Consider the following 24,483-nt stretch of genomic DNA (forward strand, 5'->3'; position numbering starts at 1 on the left):
TCTGCTAATTACATCAGCTAAATTATGCTAAAGTTCCTGTGAGCTGGGATGGGTGTCCTGCCACTCACATAAGTGCAAGTGTCTCCTACTGACTTGAATACCAGTCAAAATAATCTTTAAAATGTAGCAAATCTATACTGCAGTGCAAGCAGAAGAATAATGGCTGCAGATGATGCAGTTTTATCTGCTGGTTAGTTGTGATGATGATGATGGTAGTTATTTAGCTAGCCTCATGCAGCTTCTAAGGACCATACAAAGTGTGCAGTAAGTAATGAACTGCTCTGTAAGTTAACTTTTACTGACACATTTCAGAAAGCCTGACACCTTTTACTATGTGTGACAGACCTGGCAATGAGAGAAAGATGTAAGCAGCATGACTTCAACTTGCAATCATCTAGTCAAACTGTATCAAATTATAAATTAGACTTGTATGAAAAAGAATAGATGCTCAGATAATGTCATGGTATAGCTCCTTATCAAGTTATCCTCTATCTTTTCTCTCTTTTTTTCAATATGGATTGCAACATGCTGCTTGTGCCATTAGTAGAAGTGTAGGATAATTTGACAATTGCTGATTTCACCTAAGTTGTATCAGCCACCTGCAACGAATATGGGCCTTAATTTTATTCCTTTCAGGTATGTGAGAAATATTTCCCTTGCCAGAATAGAAAATTGGGAAACCCAAAATGGGGTGAGTGATAGACCTGTCTTATTTATTGTCACAGAAAGAATTGTCCGGAGATGTGGGTGGGAGAAAGGGGATTTGTTTCAGTAAATGCCTCTTTATGATACTTTCTGAAAGGCAAGCAGTCAGAGCTGGAGACTTTTGCAAGTTTTTGTCCTGATTATCAACTACTTATTTTCTTTCTTTTATGAAATGTATCTTGGTCTATTAATCTGCATGCATTTGATTTCTTTTTTTTTCACTTGTTTCTCAGGCAGTAATGCAGTGGGGGTTTTTTGCTGCTAAGAGGGGAAATACCTTTGAGGCATACCTAAGAAGGGATACTTTTGAGGTTGAATCCCTCCTGCAATAAGCCAAAGATAATAAATGAGAGCTCCAAGTTCAGTGAGTTTGCTTTTCACAGCTTGATGCTCTCATGCTGGGAGCAGCAGGAGTGGCCTGGCCAGCGTGGGGCTGAGCTGGGATAGGGTGGCAGCGAGGCAGGCAGGGTCAGGCACCTCAGGCAGCAGGAGCAGCCAGGGCAGCCAGAGCCCTGGAAGGTGCCACCGTGGGCAGACACAAGGCTGGGCACGGGCAGCGGGTCTGGCCTGGCCAGGAGCCATGGCCAAAGCTCCGGCCCAGCCAGGAGGATCTGAGCAGGATCCTCAGAGCCCTTTGTCTCATCTGAGCTGAGTCCTGGCAGGCTGGACCTGGGCTGGAGCTGACCCTGAACAGGGAACTCCCAGATGAGTGAGAGGGAAGAGGCGCAGAGCCTGCTGGTGCACTTGGGACCTGGAGGTGTATCCTCAAGCCATGTGTTGTTCTTCCAGCTATTCTTCACAGTTACTATAGATGGAATTAGATTTTTTTTTCCTTTGTATTTTTTTATCCTTGATTCCAGTACTTCAGGCTTTCAGTGGGGAGAAAAAAAAATCCTAGTAGGCCATGAACACCAATCTGGAGGTACATGGCAATTTTCCTGCTACTTCCAGCACATTTGGCTTCTACAGTCTGTGGCACCTCTTTGTCAGACTGTCTTGGTTATCCTGTTTTCTCAGGATAAGCAAAGCCCATGATTCTCTACAATGAACTGCATCTAAATTGAGAACTGAACCAAGGTGCAAGGGTTTTATAAACAGATTGCATTATTTACTTATTTCAAAGGGATGCTAGGTAACTTTCTGGGAAACCACAGACTGTGAATATGAAAAACTTCTCATTTTGCCAGTCATAATCTGTGGCTGCAGAAATGCTCTTACAGCACTTACCTGGGAAATAAATGACTTTTTATTTTCAGAGATGATATTAACACAGATATTTTTCTGTCTGTGGAGCACTTTCTACCTCCTGTGAGTTGTCTGTACAACTTCCTAGGAGGCAGAAAAATGAAATCTTCCTGCTGAGAAAACCAAGGCAGAGTTGTTTTGTTTATTTCTGAAATGGCTTAGTGGATATTGCTCCTGCAAACACAGGTCCAGAACCATGAATTGTTGAGTGTTTTGCCAGCAGGCACAGGGCTGCTGCACCCAGGAAAGTGCCAGCTGGGGGCTGCCAGTCCCAGGTCAGTGCAGCACCAAGCCAGGCATTAGCCAGGTTTTCTGGCTGAGATGAGCGTGGGGCTGAGGCTCCAGCATGAATTCTGCTGGCCTTGGGCACAGTGGAGCAGCCTCTGCCTGCAAAAAGCAGGCATGGGATCACCTGCCTCGCCAGGGCTGCATCCTAAGTTTGGGTGAGCAGGACAGTGTGCTATGTGCATCCTCTGTGTACCGTTGTGATAGATCTTCTGGTGTAACCCCTTGAGTTGCTCTCAGGCTCTTTGTGAACTTTTCTAGAAGTGGTGGTTTCACTCATCCTTGTGCTTGCTGGGTGGATTGAGAGAAACATACCCAAAGAACACTTGGGAAGAAAACATGTTTACAGCCTTACTTGCTTGATAAAATATTGTGGAGCTCAATCATACTGCCATTTTAGTCTTCAGAGTTAAGAGCTCTTTTTGCTAAGCGTGCTTTCTTCATCACATGAAAAGTGACTTTATACATACTCAAATAGCAAAATAAAGTTTGTGAATTCTTTTATTTTTTTTCTTTTTTTTAATAGCAGTAACTCCCACGAACTGGTACAAGGCTTGGTACTGTGCAAGCAGTTTTTCACTCTTAGAATGCTGCTGCTGAAAAGCAGATATTGTGTGAAGTACCATCGATCACTGCCGCGGTTTTATACAGTTTGTCACCATTGTTCTTCGTATAGCATTGAGTCACATTTAGCACTATGGTACAGCTCACAAGTGTTCAGCGTGGGGGAAAAAAGTGTTGGGTTTTCTTAATGTAAAAATCCTCTTCATTGTTTATAATCTGATATCTTTGATTTGTTGGTGTATAGCAAATATGTCTGATGTAGCCTAGTATAGATGAGAACACATTTATTAATATGTTCAGAAGTGTAGGATGTAATTTATAATGATGGAGAGTGGAAGCTCCATTCTCTAAGACCCAGAACAGATGAGGTTAGAAGTATTAGAGCAGATATCTATAAGGCTGTTCTGACAGATGCTTAGCTCAGAGGTGAAGTGGATTATTATATCTGGTTTTACATTAACAGATTTGGGATTCCCTAATAATTTCCTTGGGGTTTTTTTCTGACTAAGAGCATACTGTATCTCAGGTAAAATCCCACTGAAATAATAGGTGATTTTAAATTGATGCGTGAACAGACCACATTTTCTCTCAGTCTATCAAACACCATGTAAATTCATCTTTTAGAAATGTGGGATTTCATGATGTTCAAATCCTACCCTTGGCCTCGGCTACTTTGGGAATCTTGTAATTTTACTCCCTTCTTCAGCCAATATTGCAATGTTTTGTTTTCCTTTCATGCACTACTTGTATAGATGAGCTTGTAGAACAAAATGGGGAGAACGCTGTTTGTAATTGGGACAGAGAGGAGGCAGCAGTGTATGATCTCTGTGTTAGCACAGCCATTTAAATTTCACTGGGAAGGATGAGAAATTAAATATTTCTTCTTTCAGTGCAGAAAAGACAAACTCCCCAAACCAAATCAACAATCTGTGGCACCAACCACACAACACGTAATGTTGGTTTAAGAGAGCTGTGGGCAGATGCTGATCCAGTGGTGCTCTGTTAACAGAGCTGTAGAGGGTTGCTGCTGGAAAGGTGTTTGTGAAGTGTGTCTTCACATGACTTTGAAAGCTCTTAGCTAATGTGGACAAATGTCAGTAATCCAGAGCAGCAGAAGGCCATACAGTATTTATTTTCCAAGTGGGGACCCTTTGGATTTAGATGTTTTGTGTTTACATCGTAAGAACACGTATGGGTTATAAGCATTTGACAGAGTAGGTGAGGAGAGGTAGCACTTCAATCTTGTGACTCTTGTAGTTGGTTTAGAGGCGAGTATTTGTTGTCTGCTTGTACTAGCTTCTGACAGCTCTTACTGGTGTTGGGTAGGCAGGCCTTATGACAAGGAGAGATTCCAGAGGTGATTTCCTGTGCAGAGATAATTTGGAATTTGCTCCACAAGAAGCCTGCCAAAGCCTGCAGCAGCATGGCAAGGGATCATGACCTTTGTGGAGCTGGAGCTTGTGGGACTCAGATAGGCAGCACAGCAGAGTGGTTTGGATGGCAGCTTTGGTCCAGGAGCCTTGGGAAGGGAAGGTGGGAGGAAGGACTGGAAACTGCAGGAGGCCAGAGAGGCAGAAAGTGCTTGACAAGAGAGAACAGCAGAATGGTGTGACCAGTGCAAACACTGTCCTTTCCTTCAGGATTGGAGGTCTTGAATCTAGACATGTGAGGCTGTGGATTCTGTGGCTCACCTGGGAGTGTAAAGTCTTTCCATGTGATTGCTGGTAATGTTTCTTTATTCTCTGGTAAATACCAGTAATTTCCTGCAGGATAGACAGACAAGGTGATTTTTATCCAGCTTTAAATGTTTTCAGTTCATCACCAAAAAAAACCAATCATCTTTTTTTTCCCTTGGTATCTTTCTTTTGAATATCTTATTCTCAGCTTTCTGCCAGTATTTCTGTGGAATAATATCTCTGCTGTTAGGCCCTGTGCCAGTTCAGTCAGTGCAGACTGCTTTAGTCCTTTGGATTCATTGTTTAATTTGCTTGGTTTTAAGTATTCTTCTTTTCTGTTTTTAGGGCTCACTTGGGGCAATTATGAAGAAGGTAAACCTGTTAACCCTATGACAAGTTCTGGAGTAAGGTTTTCTTTCAGTCTGTCTGCTGGACAGGCAGATATTTTAATCAAATCTCATATCAATTGCTCAGGAATACATTAGAGTTCCCTTCTGAAAAATATTTCTTTGGTTATCAAATTTCTTCACTGTGGAACTAGCTTCACTCAGAAGTCTCTAAACAGTTTATTTTTGCTGTTTAATCGAAACTACCTCTAAAACTCTTGGGAGTTCTATTGTACTGATTGTAAAAGTGTAAAGGCCTTGAAATAATTTTAAAAGTTAAATAATTGTAAATGTGTAAAGGCCTTGAAATAATTAGTATTTTTACAAACTACCTGCCTTTCATTGCATGTATTGCAATATTTTTATATCCTCCTCTTTCATTCTGCCACAGCAATTCCATGGCTCTGCTCCTAGGTCTGTGCTGACATTCTCCATTGTGCAGCTTCCAGACAAAGCTGTTCTGACAAGCAGGACAGAGCATGGTAGCAGGAATGCCATTCCCTCTGTTCAAGGCAGTGATCAGGGTGCAGCATCCTCGAGTGCTGTGCTCCTGTGCCAGGGGTGCAGAGAGGCTTTAAACTGTGAGAGCAGCCAAGTGCAGCCTCGGGTGTCTGTGCCCCAGCAGCATCCCTGCCATAAATGTGCTCAGCTGTGATTTCTCTGCTGACTTTGAATGTGACATGTGGAATTTGTCCTTTGAGTAACCTGGCTTTCAGGTTTCTCTTCAGAGTTCAGAGCTACTAGCTTGATTGTCACCTTCTAAAATCCTGTACTATTACATGAAAATGTTTTAAAATCTGGTTAGAGTAATCATTGCCAGGCAGACAAAAACTAACATCTGTAGTGCTGAACATCCCTGAAGTGACACATTTGTAAAGCATTAACTGTGTTTTTAAAATTAGCAATCAGCTGCTGATCTGTTAGGCAGAATGACTTTCTCACCATCCATACCAAAGGCAGAACTGGAGTTTCCCATAGCTGCTACAGTGTCCATGAGAGAAAGGAACTTCCTCTTAATGCCAGCATCTTGAACTGGCATTAAGAGGAAGACCTGGCAAAGCTGGAGACCTGCTCCTCTGTTTCCCCAAAAGGCTACAGAGGTGCTTGTCTTCTACCTCATGGATGCAGCTGATGGTGTGGCTCTTGTCCCCACTGCAATGTGAGCTTCTCCCACTTCAGATGTCCGGGTCAAGCTGGAGGTGTGGTCACTGCATTGCACAGGGGGCAGTGACACATTTTCCACCTCCTGGGCACAGCTGGATATGCAGGGCACAGCTGGGCCCCTGCACCCTCCTGGGCAGGGAGCTCCCCCCTGGGCTTCTGCCTCCCACTGGCTCAGGGGTACTCACAATGATCCATCAGTTTCTGAGATGTGACAAGCTCTGTGAACAAATTCTGTGTGACTGGGAGAAATCCTGCTCACTTCTACTCCTCTGACCTTTCACCATAGGTTTCAGGTGAAAGTCAGTTCCAAACTGAAGTGAATCAGTTCCAAGTGTCAGACAGTGACTAATGGCTGTGGACTTGTTCTGATTGTAAAGAGCTGCAGTTTAGGCAGACTTGAACAACCCAACCCCTTCTTTGGCTTGTTTGTGTTGGTTTGTTTGTTTGTTTGGGAGGTATGCTTTATCAGCTTCTGAAAAGCCACATCTTCAATTTTGTTTTACATATATAAAAACTCAACACAATGGTAAATGGTCTATAGGCTTATTTGTGCCCAGGTATTTCAGATATTTTTTGGAATATTGGCAAATAGGTGTGTCATACTAAGAGTGTGTCATTTATACCATTGTGGTGTACTGCAGAATTTTCTGAGGAAAACAAATCTTCTAAAAACTACCAGCATAATTCCCCTCACTGTAAATTCTGTAACCATGACTTTCTTTCTGGGGTCACTTGTGCTACTAAAAGCTTCAGTTCAGAATATACTAGGGCAAAATAGAGAAATCCAGAGATATGGCAATGTACACCTGAAGGATGCATGAAAATGTCAAGCTTATTGATTACATCATCCTGCAGGTGATTCACAGCTTCCAGAAACCTGGCTTCTGTTGTGCACTCTTCTCTCTAGGACTGCCATACTCCTGTAATTTGCTTTTTACCTGGGCCTGCTCTATACAAGGCTGTTTTGGAAAACAAACTTTGAAGTTATGTCCTCAAACCAGCAAATTGATGTGTTATTTTGGGGGGAGTTAAAAACATTCATATTCTCTCTTTGTTTTAACATATGAAAATCTCCTCTACAGTACTTTGGGCTCTGGGTTTAGTTGGGTTAGTTGGTTCCCAGGAGGAGTTGACACACATGAACACTGTTACTCTGTAGAACTGAAATGCATCTTATTGAAATTGGACTTCATAGCCTTATGCTGTAAGTAGTTTCCCTGTGGTCACAATCAAACCATGGTTTTAAAGGTAGCTTATTTGGTTAACTTACTACAAGTATATTTTTTGTGCAGTTTATACTTTCGAAACAATGAAATACCACCCAGACACTTAAATGCTGGTCAAGAAAAACACAGCAGTGTTAACAGACCCTCTTTGGAGGTGCTACATGATTGGTTTTAACAGGAAATATTCTACTGATAGGGTTTTTTGTGCTGCTTATCATGCTCTGAGCAACTTCTTTGAACCAGCTGGTTCACACCAGACAGTGACACCAGTCACCGTCCTTGCCTCACTCATTTCACCAACATTTCTTTTTCTGCTGCTTTTAAGGCCCTGTTTCTCTATGGTATTATGAAAAAAATTTAACTGTAGTATTGGGGACCCAGTTGCTCTGATGGAAAGAGGTTATTTTCCAGTAAAATATAACTGATGTGGAATATACAAAAGATAGTGGAAGTTGTGAGGTCTGATGGAAGCACTACTCATTTTGCCATACTTTGGTGGGTGGGGGATATATCCAAGTTTTACAACCTAACAATTATTCACACTCAGTGCAACTGAAGCAGAAAAGATGAATAATCAAACAATCTTTGTCTAATACTAGTCAGTTGCACAATTTTTAAAGAGTACAAATGCTGATGGGTCAGCAGGTGATTTAATTTCTCCTCTAAGTGCATGAAATTGTTTGTTACAAATGATGCTCCAGCTCGCTTTGCTGTGGGAGGCTCTTTTGTGAGATGTTTGAGATTAAAACAAACCTATATGTTCTAGTAACACAAAGCAACGTTTTTCTTTGAAACTGGTGGGTGGATAAAATTCTTAGTTGAAGTTTTTAAAACCCTCTCTGCAGGCCCTATGGAGAATTGCCACATGCTTCTCATAGATTCCAAATTTCTGCCATAGCAAGTCCCACTGGTTTTCAACCACAGGCTCTTTTGTTTTCTGTACTGGCCTTTGTAAGCCTCAGCAAGTGGAGGCAGTGCCAGAAGTTGTGGAAAACAAGAGCGAGAGGGAGCGAGCCAGGCCTACACTGCTGCATTCCTCTGCAATGGTAGGCCACCGTGTGGGCTTTGGTTCAGCTCTTCATTGTGAGCCAGGGGCACGGATATCCAAGTGCCCAACTCTGTGAAGGCATGCAGAGTGCAAGGCAGTTTCTGCAGTCAAGTAGATTGGTTTTAATTACAGTCTGAAGATCAAAAATTGTTCTCACGCAGGGGATGCTTTTAGCTTTTTTGAATGCCTCTTTTTTCTTTTCTTTACCGGTCCTCACAAGCAAACAATACCTTACACACCCACAAGGCTCCTAACAGTCCTGAGCCACTTTCTCTTTCCCAGTCGTAGAATCGTTAAATGTCGCTGTAGAGCGCGACATGGCACAGGATACCAAGACTCCATCAGAAGGGTGTATAAGAGAGATTTCCTATAGCAACATGTTGCCTTTATAGTTTTTCAAGATATTTACATTTACTTAACAGACACATTGGTCATAAGAAAGAAACAAAGTTCTCAATAGGTGAACAAGGAGCCATGTCATTCTGTGAGCCAACTAAAGTCCGTATCTTTTAACTTTCTCTTTTCCATCATGTTGTCATGGGGATAGCCTTGGTGTCTTCCTCAGGAGAGATACCGGGCTTTCCTTATCTTTAGTAAGCCTTTGCTGGCTCACAAGGATAGCACAAAATGTCTTTCCTACAGTTAAAGCTGGAAAAGACCTCAAAGATTGAGTCCCACCTCTGACTGACCACCACCAAATCAACTAAATCACAGCACTAAATACCACACTCAGCCATTCCTTGAACACTTCCAGGAATAGTGAGTCCATCACTTCCCTGGGAAGTCCTATTCAATGCTTAATCACTGATAATTTCTTATGAAGGTATTCCACTGAATTGCTGAAATACATACATAGCCCATTTAGAAAGACGATGAAGAGGAAATTAAGCACCATGCAGTGACAGATGATGTGTAACTTAGGCCTCCCAGCTAATTTCTTGTATGTTGAATCTAATACGACTTACACAGTAGGTTGAACAAAAAAAAAGGCCTGTTGCACCCCTGGTTTTAAGCCTCAGCATCAGCAGTAACAGGAGAACACAGGGAGCTGGTATTCAACTGCTGCTCTGATTCCTGTGGTTGGAACGCCTCGCTGACTGCTTTGCTTTCATTGCTTTCTTTGACATGGCAGAACTAACTGGCTAAATTTTTTCAGTAAGAACACAGAGGAGAGAGAGTTCTTAAAGGCATAAATAATAAAGGGTGTACAGATCTGGGGAAGATATGATGTTGTTTTTCCTCCATCAGGTCTGAGACCTGGCTCCTGGAGTGCAGCCCTCACAATGGGTAATGGGATAGTAACACATTTCAGCCCACAGTAACCACACATGTTTCCCATTAATATCCAGACTTTGGGCATGGACTGTGGGTTATTACTGCACAGACTTGGAAGCGTTTTCACATCTCTGACATGTAGATGTTAGGAGCTGTGTGTGCCTTGGTGAAAACACAGAAAAGCTTTCCAGCAAGAAGACTCCTGATATACCAAAAATCTCTGACTCAGACAGTATTGCTAGTTTTTACACACTGATACCCTGAAACGTAATTGCCTTCATCAGAGTGGTAATGCTGAACATAAGCTGTAATGAATATACAGCTTATTTTTAATTTCTACTTTTTATTTTGTAGTCATTTCACAGAACCAGCCCTATCAAATCATGAAGTTGTCAGCAGAACCAAAAATTATATTTGCTGATTCACAAAATAAGATTTAGGCATGATTACCAGAGTGCCACCATTCCAGCTAGATGTCATATTGCTGTGTATTTTCACCAACTCATTGATTGGCTGCATTATGGTTTTACTGGGTAAGTTAAAAAAGTCAGTATAGTTACCCTACCAAAAAAGATACCACAGCAGTAATTCCCCACTGTGCCAGTGCCACCTTACAGGGATCCTTCTCTCAAAAATGTTGGCTTTACTGAAGAGCAATGCTTTAGGGATGTATTTATCATGAAACTGGTACTCTTGTGACAAGGAGTGGTTCACAGTTACATAATAAACACTTTGGGATTATGAAGTCCAGCAGAATTTAGGGGAAAGAAAAAAAATCAGGCTATTGATTGGCCTACTGAACTTGCAAAATTAATACTTATTTATACTACTACAGCAAGTTTTTCATTGACTGGCCTTTTGGGAAGAAGGTTGGGAGTCGCTTCAGGAGAGATTTTGCTCTCTTAGCTAATAAAATAGGTAATACTTGTGAATTGATGCCAAAGTATGTCAAATGTTTGAGTGTTTGGGGTTTTTTTTATGTTTTGGATATTATCAGAAATAAAGTGAGAGGAATCACACTTATGTTTTCATACTGTAGCAGTTAGTGTCTGAATTTACATTCTCCTATGCAATTTGCAGTTTCTTCCCTATAGCATAATTTTATGTTAAAAAGTACATATTCCTATTATATTAATGCTAAAAAGTACATATTCCTATTCTACCTGAGTGATTTCAGTACTTTTCTTTGAAATATGAGCATAAATAATATAGCTGAAGTGTCAACTGCAAGGTTAGTTGATTCCATAACAGGATGTGACTACATTTTCCCCCTCTCCATCAAATGTTTTTGTGTTTTCATATGAGCTCTGCTGTAAGGCCAAACTCTGCTACCTCAGAAGCTGCTCTTCAGCAGGAGAGGACCAGGAGAAGAGGGCTTGGAGAAATGAGATCTTTCATGAGTCTGAGAGAAGCTGTGCAAAGACTTGGGTATTAGCAAAGGTCTAGCAATTAATAGATCTTTTCTGACCTATTAACTTTCGGTCTGGCATCAGCTCTTAGGGGGCATAAGGCTTTCTGCAGAGAACAGCTAAGAACTAGTATTCCATGAGGTACCAGGGATTCAGGAAAAGCAGTATTTGTCAGGCACTTCCTGTAAAATGTTAAGTGGAACTTTCATTCGCCCAGCTACAAAAATGTAGTCTAAATGTCTAAACCTATGTTGTGCTTTTACCAACAGCAGTGCAATAACTTTCAGCAGGCTCAGCCACTGATCCTTATTGACCCAAAGTGTAGTATAGAACTAAACTTTGTCTTTTTCAAATTTAATTCAATACAAGTAAATACTGGAGCAGGTAAGGTTTTTCACCTTTTACTGTATTTTTAATATCAAGTTTTATTGTAAGGAAAGTTATGCCACAGCAGACCCCTTCTTCACTGCTTCAGCAGATCAGAAATGTGCTCAACTCATCAGTGGAATGGAAACACCCTCATAACTTTTTTATTCTAGTCTGATAAGTGCTTTGTATGCTGTAAAATGTCTAATGAAAGAAGTGACGGAGGGAAATCAAAGGAATGCGTGTTATGCTTAGCAGGTGGCTTCTCATTTTTGTGGTGGTTTAGTCTGCAGCTTGGTTAGCCCATAGAAAAAGCCGAAGTTCTTGTGCAGAAAAATATCATTCCTTCAGTTATGCTGAAGCTATAGAAAAAATTTGCCTTTGGGGGGAATTTTTTTTCCTGAAAGTGATAAGCTTTTGCAAGGAGGGAGGAGAGCAAGCTGTATTGGAAGTGACCTCTTGGCTAAGTGCAGTAGGAGTGTTAAACTCACGTGAATCTGCATCATGAGATAGATGGGCACTTCTCTCTCAATTCACTCTGCTAGAAAATGGGGAGAATGTTTGTGTAAAGGCTAAAAGCACCAGCACATCTGTTCTGGTTGTGTTCAGAGCTATGACCAAGTGTTTGATTCACAATTATACTGCATGCCATCCATTTCAAACAGAAATATTTGTGTAAAATTGATTCCCGACCGTTTGACAAGCATCAGACAAATCCAGTAATTAGGTCTGTGAATTGAAATGTCTGATGGCATATTGCCTTCTAACCATATTAGAGAAGTTAGGCTAAGAGCCATTTTTTGTCTGCGGTGTCTTAGCATAATGAGGATGAATCAAGCTTTTGCAGTTCAGATTTAACAATGGAGACATAATTCTTTCCTCTGTCTCCCCAAATACTTCTGTACTGAAGCCTAGTGGCTGGGGACATGCTGTTCTGCTGTGGGCTGTGCTGAAGTAAAAGTCCAAACCAGGAGCTGAATTGTGGAATTATCTCAGCACAGAGTTGGAACCCAGATATCCTCAGCTGCAGCATGTATGTAGTGATGATGGATGTTTTTTCTTTGGCCTTTTATGCTTTCAAGTGCCTGATATTACCACAAATGTTATTAGAAGCCACATGTTCCAAAACAGTGGTCTCAGCCTCTTAAATAATGCAAGGCAACCTATTACTAATACATTTGTCTTATTGCTATAGCTTACCAGAGATCTTTAAATCTCAGCTGTGACAAATTTGATTAATTTCTAGGTGTTACATTTTGTTGTTCAAGTGACTAAACATAGATGAATCAATACAAAAAGTCAGATGTTTTAACCAATATTTTGTTGTCAGCATTTCAGTAAAAATACTGAAATTAAGAATTGAGGACTATACTGCGTTGTATTTTACTATCCAGTTGACATCTATAGAAAAGAGAGGACCTAAAAGGTAGAAAAGGACAAATACAGATTATATTTCATTTACTGAAAAACAGTGCTTTATATATATATAGATGCCTTAGTCTAAAATGAAAAGTTGATTTAGAAGTTCAGTAATTTCCATCTTCATGAGAAAGAAGAAAAGAGAAGGCTGAGAAAAGAAGGCTGAGAAAAAGGAAGTGTAATCAATCACAGCAGCCTGTCCTTATGATAAAGTGTATTAAATATTTGGTGTTGCAAAGTTGATTAATGTACTTTCTGGCATTTGTAATGTGTAAATAATACTTAAGATTTCATACAAATATTTAAGCACTGTGACTGTTGATCTTAGCCTCTCTTGAGAACCCAAAGTAAGGTAATGTACTTCAGCTTTTATCAGCTTCATCTTCCTCGTTTGTTTTACAGCATTTGTAGAGGGAGCAGCAGTAGGAATGTGAGAGGAATTACAAGTATCTGCAAGAAAGCAAGACTGGAGAGGAGTAGGAGGAGATGAAAAACTTGTCATCTTTTTTTAAAACTCCTAGCTTAACAATGTCTTTCCAGGCTGTCCTCTGTATGGAAGCAGCCTGCAGACTCAAGGAGGGACTGTGATAGAGCAGCCCTTCCAAGTGACCCGTGGGAAGGATATTTCTATCCGAGGTCCCTCGATGGGAAATTGTCCTTTGCATAGAACAAATTTCCGTGGTTGTTGAGAGGAGCTGTTGGAAGCATTGGGCTGAGAGGTCCCAGCCAATTAGCAGCTTTGGGAAAAGAGTTATTTTCATTCTCAAGAAATGGGATAAACTATCAATGTCTAATCAAGCACCCAAGGCCACTCCAAGTAGTTTTAAAATGCTTATATGGGACCTAACTCCTATTAAGGACAATGAAGGATTGCATTTATTTTTGTCTCTTTGAAAGCACCTTTGGACTTCTCTTTGGTTTCATTAACAGAGTGCTAAGAATTTTTTGTACATCTGTATTCCTCTTTTTGGAAGTCACTTGGAGTCTTGTTCCCTCTGGCTGGTTTTGGGCTAATGTGAGGAGGTGCTTTTCTTGTGCTCTCATTTGTGCAGCTCTCAAGGACCTTATGCACTTACAAATAAATAGAAGACACTTCCATAGCCTTCTAGTTAATGCCTATGGCAATGCATCCTGCTGTACTTCATTCTACAAGGATTAGCCAAAAAATGCCTAAGATCTCTTCCTCCCTGGGGAACTTTCTTTTGTACAAGTATTATGGTACAAGTTGTGTGCTCTATTTTAAGAAAGAGCTTCATTTTCCAAAGAAAAACAACTTGAAAAAATAGTAGCTATACACAGCATTTACAACAGGTTTTATTAAAAGTCTGAATATTTGTTTTTAAATGAACAAATAAGCATACATTTATATAGTCCATTAATTCTGGATGTCCTTAGGGCATTATTAAGTGATCTGTCTCTCCAAATGCACTGGAAGACTTTGATTAGTTAGCAACAATATTAACAGTATCTCTCTTACATTTTTTTATATATTAGAGAAGACATAAGCATGAGGAAAATTTAGAGGCAAACTTAAATGTGTGCTTTCACTGCTGAGATGGAGCCTCCAGAAAGATTTATACTTTATAGCTCACTGCGTATGCATTGGGAGAAGCTACTTTTGTGGCACAAATACCCTTCTTTGTTGCTTACCAATACCCGTATTCAGAGGCACAAAGAACAACTGTTGTAAAAAATATTAGTATGCAGATGCTCTGGTGTTTTGTTAATGCATTTAATTAAATACAATAACTCTTTTGTTTGCTTTTCTTTTTCTGTCCCTGAATGGATTTGTATTATGGTATAGAACCTAGGCTTAGGGTTGCTGTTTAAAATGTTTTGCAGTTTCAGAATGTGTCACACATCCAAGTTAGTTACTTTCCTTTTGTTCTATTAAGAAAGTCATTTGGGTATGTTACTAGTTTCTAATAAGTTTGATAGCATCTTTTCAGGAACACTCAAATTGCAAAGTTGCCAGCAAATATTTTCCCCACTAATGAGGTCTTCAGTGAGAGTTCGGCACTGGTTAAATAATTGTATTTCTGAGAGACTTTAAGACGTTTTAACCTAAGAATTTTTTCTTGAACATTTTCTAGCTAGTTTTCACAAAAGAAATTTAAAAAATGCAGAGCAAAACTGTACTTTATACTTTTATATTAAAAACTGTAGCAGTAACATAATTGAGCAATTGTAACCTACACAGGTTTTGCAGAAGCCAACATTTCTGTCTTACGTTGTTACCCATAAAATTATTTCAGAATTATTCTCAGCCTGAGAAAAGGTTTCTTTAGTGCCCTGTGGATGGGTGAAACCATATGAAATGACTGTCGACGAAGTCTAAAATGCTCTGCTGAATCAGCAAAGTGCTTGAGCCCAAAGTACTTTGAAAAGACAGCAGTATTTGCCAGATCCTATCCCTCCCATGGCAAAAAGGACCAAATCAAATCAGGATGTAAAAAGGTAATTAGGAGACCCTGAGGTAACACATGACTTATTTCTGAATTTCTGAGTCCCATTAACTCCAAAAGACATTTCTGACACAGTGTGTGGGAGGTGTCTGTGCTGAAGGTTGCTCCTCAAGCAATGACCTTCTGATACTCTTTTGGTGTTCCTTGGAGATAAGGCATATTCTTCAGTGGGTGCAGTTTCCTTCAGAAGAGTAGGAGTAGGAGTCATGGTATAGGCCATCAAAACCTCCATAAGTTTTTCTGTCACTGATAGAAGGAGCTACTACAGGTGAAGGAAGGGCTAAGAGTGTTGCAGCTGATGCTTCTCAGGGGCTTTACTGGGTGCATCAGAACACAACTCTGGAGAAGGCAGCAGGCATTTCACTTACCACAGGGGTCTGTCTTGGCACCTTTCTTGCTAAAAAAAAAAAAAAGCTTTTCAGTTGCTGGTAATTGTTCTTGTTGCTTCTCACAAGCACTAAATACAAATTGGACAGTTTTGCTTTAGGCCTTCAGCGTCAATGCCAGGACATTGTACCCAGAGTACCAGGATCATCACACATGGACAAAAACTGTCATGAGAGGCCAAGCAGAAATTGCAGTTTAGTGCTCTCTTTTTTGAAGTGAGGAAAATTTCAGTAGTGGGGCAAAAAACCCCTTTCTCTCACTGTTTGTTTGATCCATATTGTAGTTACAGTGAGGGATTCCATATGAGGCCGTAAGCTCTGACATCGTGGAGAGGGAATGGTCACTTGTGAAAGCACAGATCTGCAATGTCACTGTAATTTTAATTTTTTTCCTCTGTTTTGGAGAAAGATGGCGTAATTAAAGTTGCAGTCCTCAAGGGAAAGTACAGGAATTCTGATCACTCACTGAAAGCCTCCTCATCCACAAGCCTTCCATATGAATAAGTTAGTTTCAGTTACGCTTCAAGTAATCTATCAATCTATTTATAAATGTGTTAATAAAAAAAAAAAGAAAAAAAAAAGAAAACCAAAACCTACACACACACACACACACACCAAAAAATCACCTAGAACTACTGCAAATTTGTGTGAGAACATCACTCTGGTTTCAGTTCCAAGATAACTTAATGTTCTTTAAGGCTGGAAGAGAACATAGTTTCATTACAACTGCACATATTAAGGGTTTTGTATGAAATGAGCATCTCAAGGCAAGGGAAAGAAAGCAGCATTGTTCCAGGGCTGTTTTTCACAGGCCAGTATTCATATCTCATCCTTGTTGTTTGCAGGAGAGGCAGATGTGAACCAGAACAATGGGACCTCCACGAAGAGCCCAGCGGTGACAGACTCCAAAGGCACAGTGGACCCGAAGAATGCCTGGCCCGAGGCCAGCCCAGCTGACAGGACTGGTCGCCCCCACTTGATCCGCCTCTTTTCCCGAGATGCCCCAGGAAGAGAAGACAACACCTTCAAAGATCGGCCCTCAGAGTCAGACGAGCTACAGACCATCCAAGAGGACAGTGCAGCAGCTTCAGAGAATTCGGATTTGATGGCTTCACAAAAACGCTCCTCTTTCCGGCACGGATCAAAACTGGCATCTGCGAGCACTATAGACCATGCCAGACATGGATCCCCACGGCACAGAGACTCGGGTCTACTTGACTCGCTGGGCAGATTCTTTGGAGGTGAAAGGCACGTTCCCCGGCGGGGCTCGGGCAAGGTGAGCTCTGAGGAATAGAGAACTGCAAGGCTACAGCAAAACACAGTACAGTTAAAGAGGAAGGGTGGGTCTGAAGGAAGGGTCTCACTGCTATAAGGCAAGAGTTGACCTAGCCAGCGGGATGGTACTTGTAATATAATGCTTGGCTTTAAACTGAAAACAGCAACAACAAAAAAAGCAAAGATCTGGGAAAGAAGAGGAGCTACTCTGGGTAGTAACATGGAGTATTAGAAATCCAGGGGGCTCTAGAAACATTACTGGGAGGAATTTTTATGAGCATTTAATGTGGTGCGTTGTATGCATTTCTATGCTGTGCCATTTAGAGAAACTTCAGTCTGCTTTTGTGTGTTGTTCTTAAATATTTGCAAAAGAGAGCTGGATGAGAGCACTAAATGCAAGATGATCTCTATATATCTTGGCACTAACTGATGGGCAAACTTGGAAATAGATGTTAGAAAAGGAATTATGGCCAAATTCTCAGCCTGCTTGTGCAAGAGTATGTTTAAGGTCAGTTGACAGCATTGCCATGGAGATGGCTTGACAGATACTATCCTGAATCCCAGACGTACAAAATAATCCAGCTGCTTTATTCTGACAATTTGAGATTTATTCCAAGTATTTCATATTAGAAATTGCATAACAAGCCATTTCTACACTATCAGTTCAAAACCAAGGGCATTGATGAAAGACTGTTAATTAAATTCTTCCTTTTTCCAGGATACCTGCCTCCTCTGATAAATTATGCAGCTGGCATATTAGTTCACTATTATTCAAGTGGCGAAGTTTAATTTGTTTTCACTGTACCTTTTGCCATGTAAATGATAAGTGGAGTCCTGTGTTTGTGTGTCCACACACTACATAAGCATTCGAATGGAACTGCTGTAGGGATGTGAAATTTTTCTTTTAGCTGAATTTGTTGTAGTTGCTCAAGCTGTGTGTTGCAAAAAGCAGAATTCATAGTTGCTGGCTGAGCCTAAATTTTTGAAAACCCTTTGACAACCTTTGAGGTCTATTCAGTGTTCCAGATTGTGATCTGTGCTGTGTCTCAGGGCTGCACTGGGACAGGACACAAACTGCCCTGTGGTGTAAAATTGATCTGTGGTGGTCCCACAGCTGTGGCTGTCAGTGTCCTTCACAGCTCCACACCTGGAAGCACAATGTGTAATAGCCCTTCCCTGAAGAGTTGTTGTAATGTAGAGACCACCGGATGAAAAATACTCTAGAAACTTAAAACCAGAAGCTTCTCACACTTGGTGGGTGGTACTAAGCAAGCTGGGTGTTTTGTTCTTTTTATTTCTCACCTTTACCAACTGGGGCCTGTAATGCTATTGACAAAGATTTAGCAGCCAGGCCATTTTTCCTTTAGTAACATTTCTGTGTGTAATGTTCCTGTGTGTAATGTTCATAAATGCAACAAGCATTTGCTGTGAGCATGAAGAAAACCTTTTTTCTTCTTGCTTCTACAAATAACAGAGACTGTTCCCAGCTGCTGTTTTCTGGGGCCTGGTTGGCCAGCTCAACTCTTGCTGTTTTGTTCATGTACTGTGTTACTCGATGACAAATAGTGTATGAAATGTTCTTTGTACACCGAGGTGACAATACCAAAAAGTTAGATTCTGCATACAGAATATACAGAGGTATGTGCATTCCTGTGTGGCAATAAATCAAACCAATCAACTCAGTTTTTAGGAGTAATGACTAAAAAAATGTCTGCCAACTGTACAAAGTCTGTATTTTATCCTTTGGCATGAACTTGATTGCAATGATTCTCTGTAGATTTTGATGTAATTATGTATGAGAGGACAGGAGATCATGTCTTTTATCTCTGCTGTAAAATGCTATTTTGAAGAACTTAAATGTCTGCAAAACAGAACAGAATTATGGACAATTCTGACATTTTTTACCAAGCAGAAGTAGTTGTTTGGGGTTTTTTTCCCTTAAGAACGACTACTCATAGAGTTACGGAGTCCTGATTTGCAGATCTGAGCTGGAAGCACAGAGAAGTTGAATTATTTTGGCAAAAGTCTGTCACATTAGGACTTGCAGTGCCAAAGCATCTCTAGCACTCTTCCACACAATGATAATATTGATGTACATCCTAGGAAACATTCCTAGGAAACTCTCTTGTGGGAGGGCTTCAGTGTGGAAAGTATTGAGCAAGTGGCACAGTCATTTCAGTTATTATTTATTTAGCCTCTGAAACAATGCCTTTTGGTTTCTTGTATCAAGAAAGGCTTGTGGTGTCATTTATTTATACAAGAGTAGACAGAGGAAATCTAGATGGCTCATTCGTGCTTAAACCCTAAATAGTTGTTGCCATTTGCTGAATTTTGTAGAGGATCACTGATAGATGATGAAGGCATTCATGGACCAGCCGAAATAGAATGAAGTCCCTTGGCAGTATTCCAGACTTCACTAAGTAAACAGGTCTTTCATAAATAAGATACCACTAAAAGCACCTTAAAAGGATGAATTTCAAAGGCTTGAAAAGTTCCTAGAGCTGCACTGTTAATTTGCTTGCACTTTTTTTATTTTGAAGCATTTCAAAGCAATTCTGCAGCTGCCTTCTTGCAGTCTTCCTTTTTCAGCCAGCCCATGCCTCAGTGGGAGCATCTCAACTACCCACACCAGCAAGCACTGGAATGCAAAGACAACACTTACTCTTTGTACAGATTTAGGGCTGACATTCAAGCAAAACACATTATAAATTCTTTGTGGAGGCATTTTCTTCTTGCATCCGTAGCTAAGAAGTACATTAATGAATAATATTCACTATTGTGTCCATAAAGGTGGGGTGGGAACAATGCTGGGACTGTTTCATGGCCTCCTTTTCTCATGTGGAGCAGGTTCTCTCCCCTGCTCTGCAATTCTGAAGTTAAATTGCATGAGAGTTCCATGGGAGTTGTTAAAAATAGAAATACTGGAATGTACAGAAATAATACTTTTCTTCTAAGGGGCAGCAAGTGTATTTGCCATTTTCCCCCCAATCCCATTGAGATTTTAGACAGCTGAAACTCAATTAAAACCAGCTTGAATTTTGTACTTTTAAGAAAAACTTTTAAGGTAGAATATTTGAAACAAAACTGTTGTTGTGCACAGCTCAAATTTAATCATATTAAAAAAAGAATTTTAAATGGTGACAGAAAGAAACTGTGGTGCAGACATTTTAAATAGCATGCAAGAGAGAGCAGCATAACAATAAATTATTTCCTTTCTAATCTTTATAGAATATTTGTCTAAGCAAGTTTGTTAAAACGATCAAATGTTCTTTGTGCCTCCTAGATTCTGAGCCTGTATTCAACTTCAGTATGTACTGACTGCTATTTTGTTTCTTTGATGCACTTGTTTTGTAATCCTTTTGTTTATGATTTTATTTTTTTTTCTACTAAGTTTGGTTTGTGAAACAAGAAATTTTCTGCCCTGGTTTAACTTTTTGTATTAACTTACTAAACTTTAAACTACACTTGTGACACAGATCAAACAAACCAAAATATATGAGTGACAGTAAATAATAGGTGAGGCAAGACTTAGTGAAAGATTGAATCAATTTCTCTTTTACATTTTGCTTCAGTTTGGTATGCAGTCTTGTAACTGGCTCCTGTTGCCTGAATGAAGCCTTGCTCCTCCATTTCCTTCCCAACTTCTGTGTGTTTGGGTGCAAGAAATGTGGAATGTAGAGATGGGGCTTCCCCATGCTACAGACAGATACAAGGCAGGAGCAGCACTGGGCTGAAGTTCTTCTCAGCTTGAGCAGAACCAGGGTTTGGGATCAGCATTTCTGAATCAGCAGATCCAAACCCACTCCTGAGCTAAGCAGCTGCTAGAGTAGGGATCTACAAAAATGGTTGCGATAACCATGCAAAGGCAAAAAGTTTAGGAACCACAGTTTTAAATAATGCCATGGAGGGATAAGTTAATCAGAATCTTTTTTCTTTTTTTTTTTTGCACTTGAACTCTATTCACATTTCCTGTGGAAGCTTTAATGTATACTACAGCACCATGAAGAATTTGAAAAGCAGTAAAATCAGTGCTAGTCTGACTAGTATATGATGTGATTTAAGTAAATACTTACTGTGATTTTAATTTCCAAGTCTTAGTTTTCAGGGAGTGGTATTGCTTGTGATACACTGTTTTGTAAAACCTGCTGTGCAAGCTGTATGCTTGTAAAAAATTTTACAGAGTTTATAGTGGTTGTAACAATAATTTTGTTTTAATCTTTTGCTTTTTATGTGCTTTATGTATTCATTAAACTGTTTACATCACAAAAACCAGTGTACTAATGATTTAATTTGTTTTAAATGCTTTAATCCATTAACAGAAGTTGCAACAAACTACTATTATATGTGACAGGTTTTTAGTTCACTAAGAGGCTGCGCGTCATTCTGCAAAATTCAGTTAGAACAGTGCATTGGACAGAGGGGAATAGAGAGGTTTCCTTCTGGAAGGAAAAGCTGGGCTTTGAATAACCAAAGCTCCTGTCTCTGATATTCTCACTGAATCTGGCCTCTCATTTGTAGCAGCCTAAAAATGAATTAGTGTAACAGAACTGCCAGTCTGAAGCTCATTTAGCTTGTGCAGGGGTAGAATCTCAGACTACTTTATATCTGCCTGGTTTAAAAAAAATCACCTGCACAAAACAGGGCAAGACCAACTGGTGAGTACATACACCATGTGAGAAGTAAAACACCTAAGAGCCACCATCATGGGATTGACTTTGACACGTTCATTTAACACCTGTATGACCATAAACATGTTACTTATGCCTAATAATTAACACATTATTTAATGCACTGGCACTCGCATTTTCAAGGAAGTTACTAATTGAAGTAATTATTACAAGGTACTAGAGGACTTTGGGAATTGGGAATAGGTTAAATGCTCTTTAAGTGGTAGTTCAAAGTGCAAACACTAAATTTTGGTACAGTATTAGTGATGCTTTGTGCTCACCTGACATCAGCTGTATGGCAAGGCTTGTTTAGAAATGGGACGAAGTATTTGAGGCTTGCTGATTTGTTTTACAAGTTAAAGAGCAGATCATGACTGGGAGAAGGCCTGTGTGCTTCACTGGTTTTTATATGGTCTTGTGCCTCTTACATTCAGATATATATTAGAAACATATTCAGGCTAAAATACAAATTAATCAACTAAAGCATTTGAAGGATCTGTTTCTAATCACTCCACAGCAAAAATGTTTTCCCCTTTCATTAAACTTCTAACAGGATCTTTCAGTTCAGTCTTTGCTTGACTATTTCTAGAGTCTTCTATCCACTAATATGATATAATAATAACAGTAGTATGTGTAAGTTGCATACAGAAGAGCTCCAAGGATTCTTTTGAGAACTTGGTGAAGTTCAAAGCTTGTGGTGCCCTTTGCCTGGGCCTGAGCCTGATGGCAGAGCTGCTGAAGGAGCAGTGATGGCCGCTTTGGGATCTTTTGGTGGGAATTGGCCTCAGCTGTTCTCAGCCATGCCTTTCTTGTTCACCTGTGTGGCCCCTCAGCCCAGATGAGAGTAAGGTCTGGATTTAATTTTAAATATATCAGAGGGGGTGTTTGTTTAAACAAGTGCAAGGGTCAGGCAGGGATGTACATACCGATGGCCAAAATGTACATACAGATGGTCTAATAGAGCTATTAAAAATTTAGCACAAGGATTTTCTCTGCCTAAGAACAATTTAATGGTTACTTCTCTGCAGATGAAGCAGTTTGATATGTAAGAAATTGCTTTATATTCAAATCTGCTATATTAGTTTTTTCTATCACATTCCTTGCAAATGAAGAACTGCATTAGCTTTAGCACTTTCCATCTTAGAATGCCAAAATAAATTACCTGTACTTCAGTTGTTTTTCAGATTACACAATGGTAAATGCTTCTAGATAGAAAACCAGAGCAAAAGTTACTAGTTTTTTGTCTCTGACCTTGTTTTGTACCTCTGTCATCACATAGCATTAGTAACAATTGCTGGCTTTCACCTTTTTTACTGATGCAAAATATCTCACCATGTTCCTGAAATGGTCTCCATTTAAGACACATTACACTCCCAAGTTACTCAGTTTTGTTTCTGACCTGCACAAGAAATCGCCCACTGCCATTTTCAGGTGATTTTACTGCATTTTTTACAAATCAATTAAAAACTAATTCTCATGATGCATCTACTTCTCCACTTTTGATACATCATACAATTAATGTACCTTGGAAACTGTATGAGCCTCAGGTTTGGAGTGGTCCATCTTCTCCACTTTATACTAACAGTATTATTAGAAATTTTACCATGTATTTCTTTCAAAGAAATATTCTATTAACCATGCCATATCTAAATATTTCATAAGAGTAAACTCTCCTTGCTATTACACTCTGTCTACAAGTTATGCTGAGACAGGCAATAGTACTTTTAACAACCTGTATGAGAGTTTAGCTTGTCACTTGCTTACCTATCAAAGGCAGAAAAGAAATAGAAGTGGGCCAATCCCTCGAAGATGAGAACTGATCAAATACCTTGTGGGTGGGTGGTTGAGTGTGTGCAGTCTGAGATTTCCAGAAATCAAGGTTGCAGTAACATTTTTCTGGCCAGCAGCTGTAAAGTGATTGTGTACACCTGGTATTTATAGCTTTGTTTTCTAAATAATTCCTATCTTGCTTATTGTATTACCTTCATGACTATATGAAAATACCAAGGAACAGGACATCTAAAAATTGTATAAATGACTGCTTTCTTACCAATGGCCATACACATACCCCCATAACGTTACAGTGTTTTGCTGTAGCAACACCAGCCAACAGGTGCATCTCCACCAAATATGCAGGTGATCCGTAGAAACTGATCATGGTGAGTACCAGTGCAGGATGCCTTCCATATCTTGCCCATGTACAGTAAAGTCCTAAAGGCTGTGAAGTATGATGGTAGCAGAAGCTACTTGGAGAATACCTACTAGCCAAAGTCTTTTTTTTTTTTTTTTCTGGAGTGGTGATTCTCAAACAAAATCCAAAACAAATCCAGTCAGGAAAACCCCCACCCAAACCATGAATCATTTCAATAAAGTTTAATCTATGTCATTGATACCAACTTGAACAATAACAGAACAATAATGAGTATGCGTCAGAGACTATGTCCAAGCAAATAAAAAACTTCTGTCATGAAGAATATTTGAATAAAATCATTCATGCTAGGCAGAAAAAAATGCTTCAAAAAAGCCAAGTCAAATTAAAGCACTGGGTTTTGTCTCCAAAACCATTTATCAAGTTTCACAACAATGGAATAAACCAGACATAGGGAAAAAACCCAGAAGGCATGATGGCACTGGTCTCCCATTTGAGTCCCATCATAAACCAGAACTCTCCTGAAAAACTGCCCCCATTCTTCTTTTTTCCCCAGTAATTCTTTTACCTGTTAATTTATGAACACTAATCATCAAGGCACTAAAGGGTAAAGGGGTTATGGAGAAATGTGCTTCTGGATTATTGATTGGCACCTCTCTTGATGGGAGTGTTCTCCATTGTCTCCTTCTTCCTTGTGTCTCTTACTTTTCAGTCATTTCTACTCACTGCCATGTTTGTTATTCCTGTCATTCTGCTAAGAATTCATCTTTTTG

At 39.9% G+C, this 24,483-nt stretch overlaps 1 protein-coding gene across 6 annotated transcripts in view; it reads left to right on the plus strand.

Moving 5' to 3' along the window:
* MBP (myelin basic protein) overlaps positions 1-24,483 on the plus strand; it is a 110,636-nt gene that overhangs the window by 75,072 nt on the left and 11,081 nt on the right. For 3 of the 6 annotated variants that reach the window (XM_036397270.2, XM_036397284.2, XM_054517467.1), the window contains exons 4-5: positions 16,465-16,895; positions 20,178-20,201. In XM_036397270.2, the coding sequence (XP_036253163.1) occupies positions 16,465-16,895; positions 20,178-20,201 (455 nt within the window). The remainder of the gene's footprint in view (positions 1-16,464; positions 16,896-20,177; positions 20,202-24,483) is intronic. The other 3 variants (XM_036397287.2, XM_054517468.1, XM_036397303.2) reach the window with 1 other exon arrangement.

The sequence above is a fragment of the Molothrus ater genome, chromosome 1, assembly GCF_012460135.2.
Source record: "Molothrus ater isolate BHLD 08-10-18 breed brown headed cowbird chromosome 1, BPBGC_Mater_1.1, whole genome shotgun sequence".
NCBI classification, from domain to species: domain Eukaryota; kingdom Metazoa; phylum Chordata; class Aves; order Passeriformes; family Icteridae; genus Molothrus; species Molothrus ater.